General features: G+C 34.9%; 1 protein-coding gene across 1 annotated transcript in view; it reads right to left on the bottom strand.

Annotated features, from left to right (window-relative positions):
- Positions 1-5,300: 5,300 nt before the first annotated feature.
- The window catches only part of LOC121872709 (E3 ubiquitin-protein ligase listerin-like), a 53,100-nt gene continuing 42,381 nt past the window's right edge, over positions 5,301-16,019 (bottom strand). Inside the window, exons 21-25 of the mRNA XM_042375713.1 lie at positions 11,879-12,045; positions 11,533-11,750; positions 9,426-9,596; positions 8,387-8,578; positions 5,301-7,908 (exon numbers count right to left, since the gene is read on the bottom strand). Coding sequence (XP_042231647.1) covers positions 7,849-7,908; positions 8,387-8,578; positions 9,426-9,596; positions 11,533-11,750; positions 11,879-12,045 — 808 coding nt within the window. The 3' untranslated portion in view covers positions 5,301-7,848. The remainder of the gene's footprint in view (positions 7,909-8,386; positions 8,579-9,425; positions 9,597-11,532; positions 11,751-11,878; positions 12,046-16,019) is intronic.

The raw sequence follows: 16,019 nt of genomic DNA, 5'->3' as shown, positions 1-16,019 counted from the left end.
AAACGACCCAGTAACTTAATTTCATCTTATTTAGCAGAAAAAAAAGGTTGACTGTGCGAAAATAAATAAGATAATTGTTTTTAATAATTGTAATGCAAAATTAAACCGAATACTTTTGACAAAATTTATTTAATAATATATATATGCTTGATCCCTACAGAGGTCAGGGGTCACCTTTACTCATCCTACCAGGTTTTATATTTTTTCCAGGGACACAGCTCTGCCCTTTTAGCTTCAGTTTTGTCCCTAAAAAGCTATATAGCCAAAATACCTTTTTTTTTTATCTTAATACTGAAAGGTCCTCACCTGTAACCTGATTATTTGCCTGACTTTAGCTGCCCCTTTCTTAATCTACAACCAGTGTCTCTTTTATTTGCAGATCCCTTTATGATAAAAAAATTGTTTTATGATTCATTGCTTTTATATTGTCCCCTTCATAACTAATTTTTTTTACCCCCCCCCACCCAAAAAAAATTCCATCTGTTTATGTTTTGAGTTGCCTACATATATTTTTTTTTCACATTGGAAGCAGTCACTGATTACATTGTTACTGCATTAATTCTACTCTATGTTCTTCAAACCTTTCCACTTTATCTGTTGGCCAAGTTTAGTAATGTCGTCTGATATTAGCCAAATTTAATATTTTTTAAGTGTCCCCCATAAAGTATAAGGCCTTATCTGTCTGACTCTAAATCAGATAACTGGCAAGTTCATTATATTTACAGACACTACAGTTGCCTGCCTGCCGGTCAAGATAATATCTCCATCAGTGTTGCTCATTTCTTCCTGACATCTTAAAGTTTATTGTTTTAATGTACCGTACAGTATCAATTTTTTTCTTAGAAATTAAAAAAAAAATAGATTTGCACATTTGCTAATAATATAAATAAAACAGTATGTCATCCTTTCCTTTCATTAACTAACAAGTATATCCAGAGGCCTAACACCCTGTGTGAAAAAGTATTTCCAGAAAGAATATAAAGAAATACTTTTTTACACAGAGGGTGGTAGACCTATGGAATGGGCTACCAGCCTAAGCTGTGAAAGCAAGAACATTACTGGCACATTACATTTTATTCAAGTAACAGCAACGTACAGGTAATTTAACCTGTAGTATAGCAGAGGACTACAATTTGAGATTATAGTACAGTCCATAATACAACTGTCTTTTTCGAGTTACTGTATTAAGTACAGTACTGTAAATACTTTATGAGGGAATATACAATACTCAAGGAATATTTTATATGGCATTTAATTTTATATACTATACTGTACAGTATATACAGGGAGTATATATATATATATATATATATATATATATATATATATATATATATATATATATATATATATATATATATATATATATATATATATAAATATATATATATATACACACACTTTACATTTGCAAACTTGTACAAAGTTCACATACTGTATAATATAATGGTAACAAATACAGTATATCTTATCCTGTATATTAATTACAAACATGCATAATATATTGCAAGAAATTAAATGTCTTCTTTATATCTACTATTTCAGGTTTACAAGAGAATCCATTTATTGTTTCTTAGCATACAATAAATAATTAACAAGGCACAGTCGGGCAGTAAAGCAAGTACAGTATGTCTAACATCTATCTTTATGCTGGATATGTCATTATTAGTACTGAAGAAAAAGATGTATCATTCACTCTTTTCATTGCCTAATAATGAGTTATTCTATTTGACTACAGTACATACAGTACAGTATTATCAAAAGTACTGCAGTACAGTATTACCAAATTCGTAAACAGTTGAAAAGATTCTGGCACAATATTATTATTTTATATGTTCTATAAAATCTATCATTATAGAAAAGTCAAACCTAACATATTTAAGTCTTAACATTTTTATCTTTTAATGGCTCTGTAACTCAATTGGTACACCAGCCCAGCCCTCCTTGACTTGAATATAAACAAGTACATTGTTGAGTGCACTTGCTGATGGTATTACAATACAATCATAAGTGGATCCTGTTTGGTTCCCCTGCATCATTACAGGTAGAGGCTTGTGCAAGTATCCATCCTCCATTAGATAGCAATTCATAAGTCTGTGAGGTCTTCAACTATCACATTTTCATCAAGTTAATTAAAGGCTCATTTGAAATTTCTGCATGCTGACATATGGTGGAGCTTGTTTGTTGCTACCACCTTTATGAACAGCCAGACGACATCTCATTTTGGGAAGTAAGTTCTTTTTTTATAATGTGCTGTACATACATAACATTATTTCCTTTTTATAACAAGTTATTAATAAGGGCATGAAGGAAATTACTTCTACAAGGAAACATACCTATGATCTATTTTGGCCTAAAGTTAACATAACTAAATTTTTTCCATAAGTTCAGTTTATTAGTTAACAATTTAGAGCAGGAGTTCCCAAACCTTTTCTAGTGCTACCCCATCTAGTACTGGACATCGCCTATCTGGTGCGACCCCAAGGCTCATGAGCCTGTGTGGGAGCACTGCGAGTCAGCCCCACATGTCCAAAGCGTCTCCTCTCCCTTGTTTGGGCTTAACCATTGCCCATGCTGCAGCATCTCTCGTGTTGTGCTCAAAACTTTAGCTTATTTTGTGTTAAATTGATCCCAAAAGACTGCATAGTGCTAGTGATGCTAGTGCAGTGAAACATAAAAGGCAAAAGTCAGTGATGACTCTTACCATAAAAATACAATTATTAGATACGTTAAAGGAAGGAATGAGCGACACTGCGGTTGGCCAGTTGTTTGGTGTGAACGAATCCACGGTGCGGTGCGGTACATTAAGAAGAAAGAACAAGTGATTCGTGACTCTCTTGCAGCGAGTCCTCCTACGAGTGCTAAAGTAGTGCACTGTCATATTTCATATGTGACGTGTGCATAATCATTTAATACATTTTCTGTTAACTGAGGGTATGTTTGTGTGATTAAACAAAATAGCATACAATTTTCTAAGTTGAAGTTTGATATATAGTCAAGGTAAAATTTTTTTTATAAACACCACTGATGAGAAAGCTGCCTCACAGACATAGGTGCTTCCAAATTGTACAAGATTTTTAACCAATGAGTGCCTCTTTGATAAAGTAATCCCAAACATTGATAAGTCATCATAGACATTAAAATTTACCTTTGCCTCATTGTTCTGCCTGTAATTTTGCCATTTTGAGCACAAAAGAGTCACACTGTTTTACATCTGTCTTGAATGGAAATTGAACAAAATCAAAGGACTCAGTAAGCAACTCTGGAAATCTATCACTGAATTTGCTGCCATTTTCTGTCTGCATCCGTGGGAAGTAGAGAGTAAACTGAGCTGAGAACAGTTAAAAGGTAGGAGTGTGGAACTTCTGTTGTGAAACATGTCATCGGGGCAAGCCTAACCTAACACAAGGAGAGTAACTGCATTAATCCTTTGACCATAATTTATGTTCCTGACTTAAAAAAAAAAGTAACCGCTACAAGACCAAGGTATCTTAGCGACCCCATGAGCTACATGGGAGCCCAGCATCCGTATTTTATTATTATTTTTTTTTACGAAGATTAGCCCACCTGGGTACAGGTCACCGACCCACAACAGGGCCTGGGGGGCCAAAATGTAATAATAATAATAATAATAATAATAATAATAATAATAATAATAATAATAATCATAATCATCATAATCATAATCATAATTAATAATAATAATAATAATAATAATAATAATAATTCATAGGAAATAAATTCGAGAATAAAAATAAAATAATAAAATAATAATGATAATAATAATTATAATAGTAATAAAGAACTATAAAGAAATAAAAAAATTAAAATACGTAGTGAGAAACAATACATGTATGTTGTGTTGTTAAAGTAAGAGAAACAATTGAGACCCTGCAATTGTATGTAAATGAGGCAGAAAGTCAGATAAGCAACCTGGGACTTGGTCACAATTTTTGTGATGCCATATGGCAGCAGGGTCTACCATTAGACAATACATTATGTTTCCAATATCTTCCCAGGCGGTAGTACCTCTCTGTTTGGTAGCTGCCTACGATGCATTTTGCAACCCCATTTAGGGTTGCAAACCCATGTTTGAGAAACACTGATTTATAGAGTTACCAAGGTGTTTTCGAACGTATCCTCGTTAACTTAAAAGGGATATCTGAATATAAGAAAATTATATTTGTGATCAAATATTGGTAGTATCTCTCCACCCTTGAGCAAAGAAAGCACATTCATAAAAGAAAGGTTTTAAAAAAGAAAATGGGTTCCATTCAGCACATGATCTAGCCAAACTGCATCAGCACACAAAATTTAACAAGGATAAGTAAAGTGAGTAAAAAGACATTCTAGGATGTGTGGGAAAATAATGCTAAAATAAAGTGTGTTTACCATCTGAAAATATACAGTACAGCGCTGTACCTAAGAAAAAGGGGGGGATGGGAGTTCTTCACCAAAAATGTTATTTTTTCAAGACTCCTCCAAAAATTCATTAAGTACAACAGATTACTCCTAAACCCTTTGATGGGTTTGCTTGTGTGGTCAGTGTCCTGGGGCAGCAGCCACAACAAATAAAACTGCAGGGACTATGGTGTAACCCTTTCAAATTTTCTCCCGAGCCACTAGGCCAGAGCTTCATAACAAATACTGTCTCCCCACCATCTAAACATACATGTACTGTGGACAATAAATTTATTAATATAAAGGATCAGTCATACCCAGATAGTGACTGGGGACACATCATTCAATATTTTGGAGATATTAAGTCCTAGTATCTGTTATAAGTGAGATATATTCAGATAACAATGTGCCACTGTTATCCAAAGTAGATATACTGTACCGAGACAGAATATTTCAAGATCAGCAGCAAAATGTACGATATAGAAGTGTGTCAAGATATTTTTGAGATGAGAATTGATTCCATTACAAGTGGAAAAGACAGAGAATTACAAAAGGATGATTTAGAATGAATATAAGATAGAATGCTTTTTGTAATAGAGTTGCAGACAACTGAAACAATCTGATCCTGGCAACAGTAGTTAACTCCAAATAAGTAATACAATTTGAAAATGGCTGGACATTACTTAGCACACACAGCATCAAATATACAGAAGGTATCGTACAAAGTTAAAACTGAGTATTATAACACAGGAATGAACACCAGTCACAATCACAAATATCAGGAGATGGTGCCACAGGCTGAAGAGCCTCTACCAGAAGATCTTGTGTGAGAAGAGTCCAAGGACAATAGACCCATATCATAATTTATATACAGCATACTGGTAAATCACACATACAGAAACCTTAAATGAGTTTTATTTGGGATTATATTAGTAGCAATGTGAAGAAAACTCCACAGTTGACCTCCAATTCTACACAAGGTTGTTGTATCCTAAGGGTTCATGAAAATTCAGAATTACCAAAAATATAGTATTAAAACATGTCAAGTTTCTGGCCATCAGTGAGATCTTCCATATACCTTATTACTGCCCATATACAGCATCAACTGTACACTAAAATGCTTAATGATTTATAAATGATTTATAATAGAGCTTTACTAATAAGCTGGCTTATTATTCTATTTGCTGTAACTGGAATGCCTCAAACAGGCCATCTCAACTGAGGAACTCATTTTGACTTAGTCTAGATAATATTGTACAAAATACAAATTCATTATAAGTTTTAACAAAATATATCTTCATTAACACACCAAAGTTATCATTTAAACAAGTTTTTGTTACCTTGACCTGTATGATAGTGACTCAGGTTTGATGTTCTACACTTTACACTGTATTTATACAAACTCATATAACAATAACTGCAGTAATACAAGAGTTCACAATACTGTACCTTAATGTTTAATCATCAGACATGACTTGGATATAGTTATCTGATATTGGAGTTTACTTTGTTTGGTGATCACACTGTATAAACCCATTTGGAGTCTTGTCAAAATACAGTAGTACCTCGATACTGTACACCGGACAAATTGGGACAGACCCCAGTCTGGAAAATGTGAAATTCCAAATATATGGGGGGAGGGGGGTGGCAAAAACAATGGTTGTCTGGACTGTTTAAAGAAAATCAGTTGGTGTTATAAAATGTTATTACTGTGCTTCAACAACCAAAGTCTTTAAGTACATAACAAGGTTTACAAACTGTAAAGTGTTATATGTAAGTAAACACAGAATTTTACTTATGAATAAAGAAAAAATTGTAGTACTGTACTGTACAGTACAGTACTACAAAGATAAAAAGATTAAAATAAGAAAAATAATAAGAGTGTAGGGGTATACTGTATGTGGGAGATGAGAGCAGCAGGCGACCCCTCTCTACCAAGATCCCTTTAACATAACTTACTGCAATTTCATTTGGTGTCAGGTTGATAAAATATTACCATAAAATAATCACCTTTCCTGAAAAAAGAATACCATACTCAAAACCATGACCCAATTGTTTACAAAGGGCAAACAGCTGCTCGGCCTAGCTCCCTCTCACCACTCATGCTTACCACAACATGTGTCTTTAGCACTTAGTAAGTACTGTAGTGTATTTATCACCACTTAATAAATACTATTATTGTATATTTATCAGCACTTAATAAAAATGTAGTGTATTATGCATCTGCATATACCCTGGTATATTCATTAATCAGTTGTCTAAGTTGTACAAGTAGCCAAATTGAGCCAACATGTATCACTCAAAGGTAGTAAATAGCATTGTTAGGAAAGTAACTCCATAGCAAATACTTTACAGTACAGTATGTCATAGTGACCCTGTTGTAAGCTAATTTGCTGAAAGCTCTCACATTAACGCATCCTGAGTGAATACCTTCCGACACAGCTTATCCTTTTATTTTCAAGTCAACTTATAAATTACATATATTGTATTTTTTCCTCAATTATTGAAGAGATTATATTACACACGATGAACCATACACCAAAAGAGGTTGATCATACAAGCATATAATACTGAATCAATAAATAAACCTGACGAATGCAGCAATGCCCGTTCAGCCACCTCTCCTTCACAAACCCCAGCCTGCTTACATACACAGTGTCTTACCTTTTGTAATACCTACAGCAAATCTGATTAGACCACTGTACAATATTTAGTGAGCAAGTGTTATTCTTTTCAAAAGAGTTTTAATTTTTTTAATTTTATATATTTATTAAAATATGTACAGTATTTTACATTATTTTAACCCATTTCTTAAAACCCTCAAGTATCCCTGTTAAAGATACTACATATACTATATATAAAAAGTTCATGTAAATGAGTGTAGGCAGCGAGGTGCGACACACTGACACGAGTCATATGAAAGCAGGACTTGGAATGAGGCAAATGCAGTGCGACAGCCAAGCACAGACATTCAGCCACATGTATGAGTACACAAACTGGTCCGGAATGATGCTGGATTTTCCGGACGTTTACAAATATTTTTGGTGAATAGAGGAGCACCTCAAGAGAGTCCGAAAAAAGCTAAATCCGGTGTACTATAAACAGGTTCTATTGTATCTGCATAACACTCCATACAATGTTGTGAACACTGATATGGAGACTTGACTTTAGTAGGAAGTATAATGTCTGCTTCAAAACAGATAGTTGTACTAGCTGGATGTCCATTGTCTAGTTATACTCTGTTTTCAGTTGGAGAGAGAAAAACATTCTATATAAATTCATTTTGTAGTGATTTATCATAATAAATGCTTCTGCATGTCTGAGATTTTAAGTGTACCGTATATACAATTTGGAAAAAAAAAATATTCCATTTCCCTTCTCTTCTATGCTACGGTCACAAGGTAGAGGAGTCCTGTACATTTGTAAACACTTCCATGGATGGTTGCTTTAAAAGAGACTTCTGCAGAGAGGACAGGTTGAGTTGTTGCTGCTGTTGAACCATTTGTACTGTATAAAGAAAAGATTATTTGGTATACTGTATATGACATTAAAAGTTGTGGGTTTATCTAAAATTAATTAAAATTTTGAAATATTTTCTCCAAACACTGATAACGAAAGAATGTAATTTTCTATCCTAATCTATTCATGCAGTACTTGAAGAACAAATTAATACCTAATCACAAATTCCTTCTGGTAAACACTCACATATATGCAGCAGCAATGTTCAAACAACATGCTGCAATATTTCTCTAATATGTTTAACATAATAATCCACATGAGGAGGAACAGAAAGATATAGGCTTGTAAGCAGGTGCTACGACACAGACCACAAGTCTCTACATTCCTCTTAACAGCAAGCGAGAATCTTTCTCTTAACTGTTTTTTTCATGAGGTATAAAAATTACAACAATCAACTGTGATAAATTGTCAAAAAAGAAAACATATATACTGTAATACTCTAAAATATCTCCATTCATATTCTTACCAAACAAGCCGAGTGGAATTTCTTCTTGCATGTCCGGCAGAGAAGTTTTGGCAGCTGGTGGTTTGTCCCATGCAGGACGTAGTAACAAATGTAGCATTCCTCAATGCCTTCAAACTTCTGGTCAACATTTTCCTTCCAAAACACTAATGACTGTAACAAGGGTGTGTTGCGGTATGACAGCATTGTGTTCATCTGAAAGATAACTTTTCTTTTTATTGTGGAATGATTATTCTTGGAATATAATCATTGTCAGTTAAGAACCTGATGAGAGTGACTGCAAGAGACTGTGCAGCATGGAGAGCTGTCACCAGGTAATCACGGCTAACGGGCACAAGTGTGAAAAAAGGCCGTAAAAATTTTATGATAATGATGCACCAACTTTTGTGTTAGAAATCAAGAGGTAAAGTAACATCAATAAAGGAGATAACTAACATGGTGAAAGGTGCAAAAACAGTTAATAATACGGCAATTAGAAATATCCACAAGCACTGGTTCATATCCTTGACATAAATATGCAGTACAGTACAAAAAGAGGTCAATGGCATCAAGATCGATTCATGAAGCTTTATATGAATTCTTATAATTTTGTACCGATGTCTTATTATTTTTTTACAGAAAGAAAAGATTTCATCGCTAACAACCTTAATCCCCATTATACTTCAAATTACACATTCAACCCTGCTTCCTGCTATCCTTGATGACAGAAGGTAGCATAACTGTCTTTCTTTCAATACCATCTCTCCTGTTTAGGTCAGCCAAACTTAAGTTCTCCAAACCAAAATCTGTTCTGGCCTAAACTTTCACTGCCCCAAATTCTACCATTACTTGCTGCACCTTCTGTTCCCCCAACCAAAGTGCAAAGTTGACATTAGTCTCATTACTCATAGCCAGTACCTTTTAGCTCAGGCTGGTAACTTATTCAAATGTAAGTTTTATAATATTGCAAATACTGTACAGTATCCTGCATTACAGGAAGAGTTTATATCTGAAATTTTCTATTCCCGGGTATAAAAGATTAATTATGAAAAATTTATCTCACCCCAAGAAGCCAGTTTCGCCACTGAGCAAGTGAAACTCCAATCCTATGATGGTCTTCCACAGTGACTGTGGAAAGTGGGTGATTTGGGGCTACACGGAGAATCAGCTCCATGGTAGCTTCATCTATGGTATATGTGGCCACCACTTCCCTCCCTACTGGTCGACCTTTCACCTGTAATAAAAGGTCAAGGTCAATTTTTTTATAACATGCACATGCATTTATGTACAGGTATCCCTCACTATTTGAATGACCTAGGTTCCTGAAAATCAATTTGTTAGGTGAATTTTTGTGCAGTGGTCCCTCGGTTAACAAACACAATTCATTCCAGAAGGTTGTTTGTTAACCGAAAATTTTGTTAACCGAAACCATTGTTTCAATGGGTTTTTGGGTAATTGGTTCCAGCTCACCGAAAATTACATAAAGTAAAAAAATAAAGCAGTAAAGTACACTTACTTTGAGGTGTGTATGTAGAAGGCTCCTGGATGATGATGCTGATGTGAATTTGAAGTGGGAGGTGGAGGAGGAGAAGGAAGTGGGATGGAGAAGAAGCATTTTACTGCTTCTTGGAAGGTGAGTCACCTTCCATGAAAATGTCAGGAGCCTCTGGACTGACAGATTCTCCAGCAGGAACATCCTCTCTCCTTCTTGAAGTGGAAGGCTGAGGGGTAGCATATTTTTCCAGCTGCCTTTTAGTGAAGAAACTGCCAATTTTTGTTTGTGGGGCATTTCTCCTCCTCATCATTAACTGATTTTTGAAGGAGACCACTCTGTCCTCAACATTACACAAAATAGGTTCTGTTGTTTCCACATCTGGGTGCCTTGAAGCCAGTTTCCTGAACTTCTCCCAGTAGTGAACAACATCTTTCAAATCTGAAGTAGAAATATGGTCATCACTTTCCTTTTCCTCCTCACCACTGTCAGCCTCTAACATCTCATCCAGTTGCTGCAAGTCTTCAGGAGTAAGTTCCTCCTCATGAGACATCACAAGCTCTTCCACATCCTCCTCCTCCACTTCGAGGCCCATTGACACGATCTCCTTGTCCAACTCTGCTTCTTCCTCAAATCCCTCAAAATCATGGACTGCTGATGGCCACAGTGCTTTCCATGCAGAATTGAGGGATCTAATGGAGACTTCTCGCCATGAGGACACAATCAATTTTACAGCCTCCAGGATGTTAAATTGTGTCTTCCAGACCTGTGCCAGTGTTAGTTCAGGATCAATGGAAGTTGCCTGATAACACCTCCTGAACATATTCTTCATGTACAGCTTCTTAAAGTTGCTGATCACATTCTGGTCCATTGGCTGCATGATTGATGTAGTGTTGGGAGGCAAAAACAACACTTTGACAAAGTCAAATTGAGCCTCCAAAGTGCTGGCAAGTTCAGGGTCATGACCAGGGGCATTATCCAAAAGGAGAAGAGCCTTTAAAGGGAGTTTATTGGTGGTTAGGTAGCTCTTCACAGAAGGGCAAAACACCTCAACAGCCCATTCGTTAAAAGAGCTGTCTTGTCACCCATGCCTTACGGTTGGACTTCCAATAAACTCCAAGCCGTCCTCTTACTGGGGTTCTCAGTGGTAGACAAACATAGGCTTCAGTCGGAAATCCCCTGAAGCATTGACACCAAGCAATAGTGTGAGACAGTGTTTCATGGGTTTATGCCCAGGTAAAGAGGCTTCATCTTTAGTGAGGTACTTTTGAGGCCATTAATCCTCACGAGAACACCGTGCCAAGCAAGAGTGAATAAAAAGAGTACACAAAGGCCAAATCACTCAAACAAACAGCAGGAATGTGGATTTACGCAGTCAAAATGGCTGCCTGAACAGCTGACTGGTGCTTTGCTCTCTGTAAATACTCACCAATAATATTCACTAGTAGTATTAAGCGAGACTTATTAGCTGTGATTGCATCTAAATTTAAACTCTCGCCAAAAGTGAGGGTTTGGTCGCCAAAATGGAGGGCAGGGTACTTTGAATTTTGACCGCCAACTTCAAATTCGCCAAACAGAAAGTCACCAAACTGGAGGGTTTACTGTACAGTATTAAACTAATAATTTTAAAGGTCATATAATAAAAGTTCCTATACATCCAAGGATCAAGAACACTTACAGTCATGTTATCAAACTTCACAGATGATTTGTTTATAGCCGACATTTCTTGATTAATTAGTATAGGAGACACATAGGTAGTGGTAAAAGCATCAACAATGGGCTGACGTTGACGATCCAGACTTATAAACCATTGTCTGACTGCGGCTGGGATGCGGCTGACACAATCATAATACACCTTACACGCTAGATGGGCCACCATCCTAGATGTAACATTTGCTGTTGACAAAGATAATACATCAGATGCTGCAGGGAGAGATCAGACACAGCATAAGTTACAGCATCTATAAAAAATTCTCAGTGTTATATCAGTTATTGAATATGGAATGAGGTAATGTATAACATACCAAAGGGAGTGATGTAGAGGCGACTGTTGAATTTAGTTAATGGTGTCTTACAGGTAAAATCTGGAGGCAGCTCCAAATTCATTATATCATCTTCGTGATCAATCACAGGATGTGGAGGCATCAGCTTGAAGAGATTTTGTAGAAGACTTTGGAGTAAGTTAGTCTGCCTGTAAAAGCATGATAAACTTTAAGTTAACCTCTTCCTAAAACTGCTTATGACAAGCACTCTTCCACAGTTAACTGAAACTTTATCCTGTATAATGATCTTTGCTTTTGCGTCTCCTGCCTCCGTCATCCCTTTCACTGAGCTTCATAAAATATTTTAACTTTCATTCCACATTATTGCACGGTGCTGAAAAACTTCAAAATTATAAATAAGTAAATAAATAAATAAATAATTTGATCCTTGGCATTAAAAAATTAAGATCATAAAATAAATCATATACAGTAAGCCTGCTCAATGGACACAGTTCAAGTCTGCTCATCAACATACGTTTTTTAAATACTGTACAGTGGAGTCTGCATTTACGCGGTCAATTGAACCCGTGGAGGCCCGCGTAAAACGAGAAACGCGTAAATGAAATAACAGAACATATGGGATTAATTGAAATACGTAAAGACTGGGCCGACCCCCCAAACTCCACTTTTTCCGACACAATACTTACGTTGTAGTAAAAATAACATCTTAATTTCATGATGATATGCACACAATTAATATTTAAGAGAAATACAGTCCCCCGGTTAATGTCCATTCAAATAATGAACTCAACTCCCCCCCCCCTCCTCTACCCACGCTCGCTGGGTCCTTCCCTCCCTACCCCTCACCTTCCATCCCTACCAGAGAAATGTTTGGGTGAAAACAGTACAGCGAAGTTCTGCTATAACGCGTGTTTTGACAACGCGAATTTGCTCGAACGCGATTTATGAATTGAGGAACGATATTTGTAAAACGCGAACTCGTTTGCTCTAACGCGATTCCACTCGAGATTCAATTGATTTATGTGTTTTTGTTTGTGAAAATTGCAGAAATAATTTATGTAATATTTATGTATACAGTAAACCACTCACAGGTCTCTAGTACCATAATTATTTTATATACTAGAGCTTCACGTTTGGTAAGCTGGATTAAAATAGAAGATTACCGGTATTAAATAATAAAATGTATAAACCAGTCTAACATGCATAATAAAGCACAGCTGCTATTATCATCACCCCCACCCCCATTTGCCAGTAACAAGAAAGGAAAGTGACCTTGACTGTGACCGCCTGTGTATTTTTAGCCATCCTTGTGTTCGGAGGTGGTCAGTAATGCATATCTGTATATTTTGGTCATAATACTTATCTCTTATAAATAATTCATTTAAAATGTATTTTTGCAAAGAATATTCAGTAAATGACTGCATTAATTCTTGGGAAGCACCGACAGTGGTAAATTTAGGATATAAATAATGAACAGAAGTCCGTCATGGATTAGTTTGGTCGCCAACGATGCACCATAAATGTAGCCTCCTTTTTACATGAAACAAGATATAAATTAAAGAAAATACTTGCAGTATATTTAATATATGACAGTATATTATATATAAATAAATAAACAAATAGAATTCAAATTCATATCATCCTGTGTCATATACCAAAAATACTTGAGTCCCTGAGCAGAGTACACAAAAAACGGACATCCTGGAGTGGATAGGGGCAGACATCTCTACTGGGGACCTCAGAGCGTTTCTCTCATGTTTTTGTGGGCGCTCTAGCATAATATGAATAATATGAAATTACAATTTATATATATATATATATATATATATATATATATATATATATATATATATATATATATATATATATATATATATATATATATATATATATATATATATATATATATATATATCTTGATAAATCACCGCAGGAAAATGGAAACAGCGAATTACCTTGGCTTTCGTCTTTATTCAAGACATCTTCCAGAGAGGCAACTGGGTTACATGGACAGAAGAGGCTTAAATATACAGGGTGACCTAAAATATAGGTCAAGGTCCATAATGATGACATCACTAATCCGCTTTTACCAACACACACGTGAGGCTTAAGAGAAGGGTGTGGTGATGTATTCGACAGAATCGGAGTCAGAAAAAAGGGCACAAATATCATACATCAAGATCAAAAGGTTTTTTCAAAGCATTTTAACCTTGGGCCGCACTGACAAATAAATTTATGTAACATATTATCAGTTTTGAACTGACCATCATAAATTTATTTGTCGGTAATCAATTGCCTAAATTGTGGATTTACAGAATATATATATATATATATATATATATATATATATATATATATATATATATATATATATATATATATATATATATATATATATATATATATATATATATATATATATATATATATATATATATATATATATATATATATATATATATATATATATATATATATATATATATATATATATATGAAATTGTAAAATTTAAAGAAAGAGAAAAACTAAATCGTGCGTTTAAAGTGTACATGCAGTGTTTGTGTGGCTTGGCTCAATGTTTGATTCACGTTCATTTATCCTTATTCAATTGATTTATGTGTTTGTTTGTGAAAAATACCTGTACAGTATATGTAAGTTATAAATTTAAATAAGAGAAAAAAAACAAAAATAAGTAGCGTTTAAAGTGTGCACTGTACATTGTGGCAGTGCGGGGTTATGCAGTGTTTACAGTTCGTTAGGCATCACATGTTCGAATTGATTTATGTGTTTTGTTTGTGAAGAATTGCAGAAATAATTTATGTAATATTTGTGTATACAGTATACTACCTGTACAGTATATGTAAAATGTAAACTTTTAAATAAAAACAAAATACATAGCGTTTTTAGACCCGAGCGCTCTGTTTACTCCACACTTTATTTTGGCTACGTGTAGAGATTTTTAAAATGTCCTCAGTGAATTCTGATTACTGTTTGCAATTTTGTGACTATGGAAAAGAATATCTCTGGGAAGCACTCTGGTGATCGCATTTTCAGTGGTGATCGTAAAAGAAAGGCTATAACACTTGAAGAAAAGCGATGTTTCATGACTCCTCCAGCCTCAACATCACCCTTATCCCCCATCAAAGTTATATTCATATTTTTCAAGGTAAGTCTTAACATTTACTGTGTATGATTTCATTATTAGATATGAATGCCAACATTTATTTTAGACTTGTGCTTTATCCTTTGTGTTAGGCTAACTACGAAATTTTTTTAGGTTGGGTAATCTGCACCTAACCTATTTCTCCATAAGCCCTGTTATTTCTATTGCAATTTCTATAACCACGATGTGTTACAAGAACACTACTATCGCGTTATAGCAGAGACTAGTAGGCTTACATTTTTAGTAATAAATAATACTTCAGACTAAAGTTAGGATAATATAATTGACATTGCTGGATTCCGTGCAAGACCAGGAATATTTTGAATATAAACGTCATATATTTTGTACAAAAGATAAAATTTTTGCTCTTTCTAATCAAAATTCTTACATTAGATCTAAAATTTGGATGTCTAATGCAAATTCCATGATGTTAATATTTAAAATAATCACAATCTTATAAGAATTCAAGCAATGTACTGTAAATTATATTCTGGCCGGGTAATTTGTATGAATTTTATGAGCTAAAACAAATATCTTCAGTAAATACAGTAAACAAATTATACTTCACCCGCGTAAATGACCAAATTTACCGCGGAATTAAAGCATTTCATTCTGGCAAGGTACCGCGTAAACAAAAGCCTTGTAAATACAGACTCCACTGTAATGGAAATACAATACAGCACAGGTACAGAGGAATAGATGCCATCATGTTAAGGAGTGTAGGGCAGGAACTGTCTGAGATGTCAAAAAACAAAAGAGGATGTTGCAATGTTGAGTGATGAAACATGGAGAAAACTGATGGAATAAAAGGGGGCCAGTTTCAGAACATTAAGATTTAAGGGTTGGGCTAAATGTGGGAAATAGAAGATGGGTTAGTGTGAATGTTATGTGTCAAAGAGTTGAGAAATAAAGAGAGTAAGTTTGATATGAGGCAATACCATATATGTTTTGAAAATTCAAGAGAAATCCATATGCATACATTGAGTTATGGCAGTGGA

The sequence above is a fragment of the Homarus americanus genome, unplaced genomic scaffold (genome assembly GCF_018991925.1).
Source record: "Homarus americanus isolate GMGI-L3 unplaced genomic scaffold, GMGI_Hamer_2.0 scaffold39155, whole genome shotgun sequence".
NCBI classification, from domain to species: domain Eukaryota; kingdom Metazoa; phylum Arthropoda; class Malacostraca; order Decapoda; family Nephropidae; genus Homarus; species Homarus americanus.
This window is presented reverse-complemented; position numbering and strand designations above follow the sequence as displayed.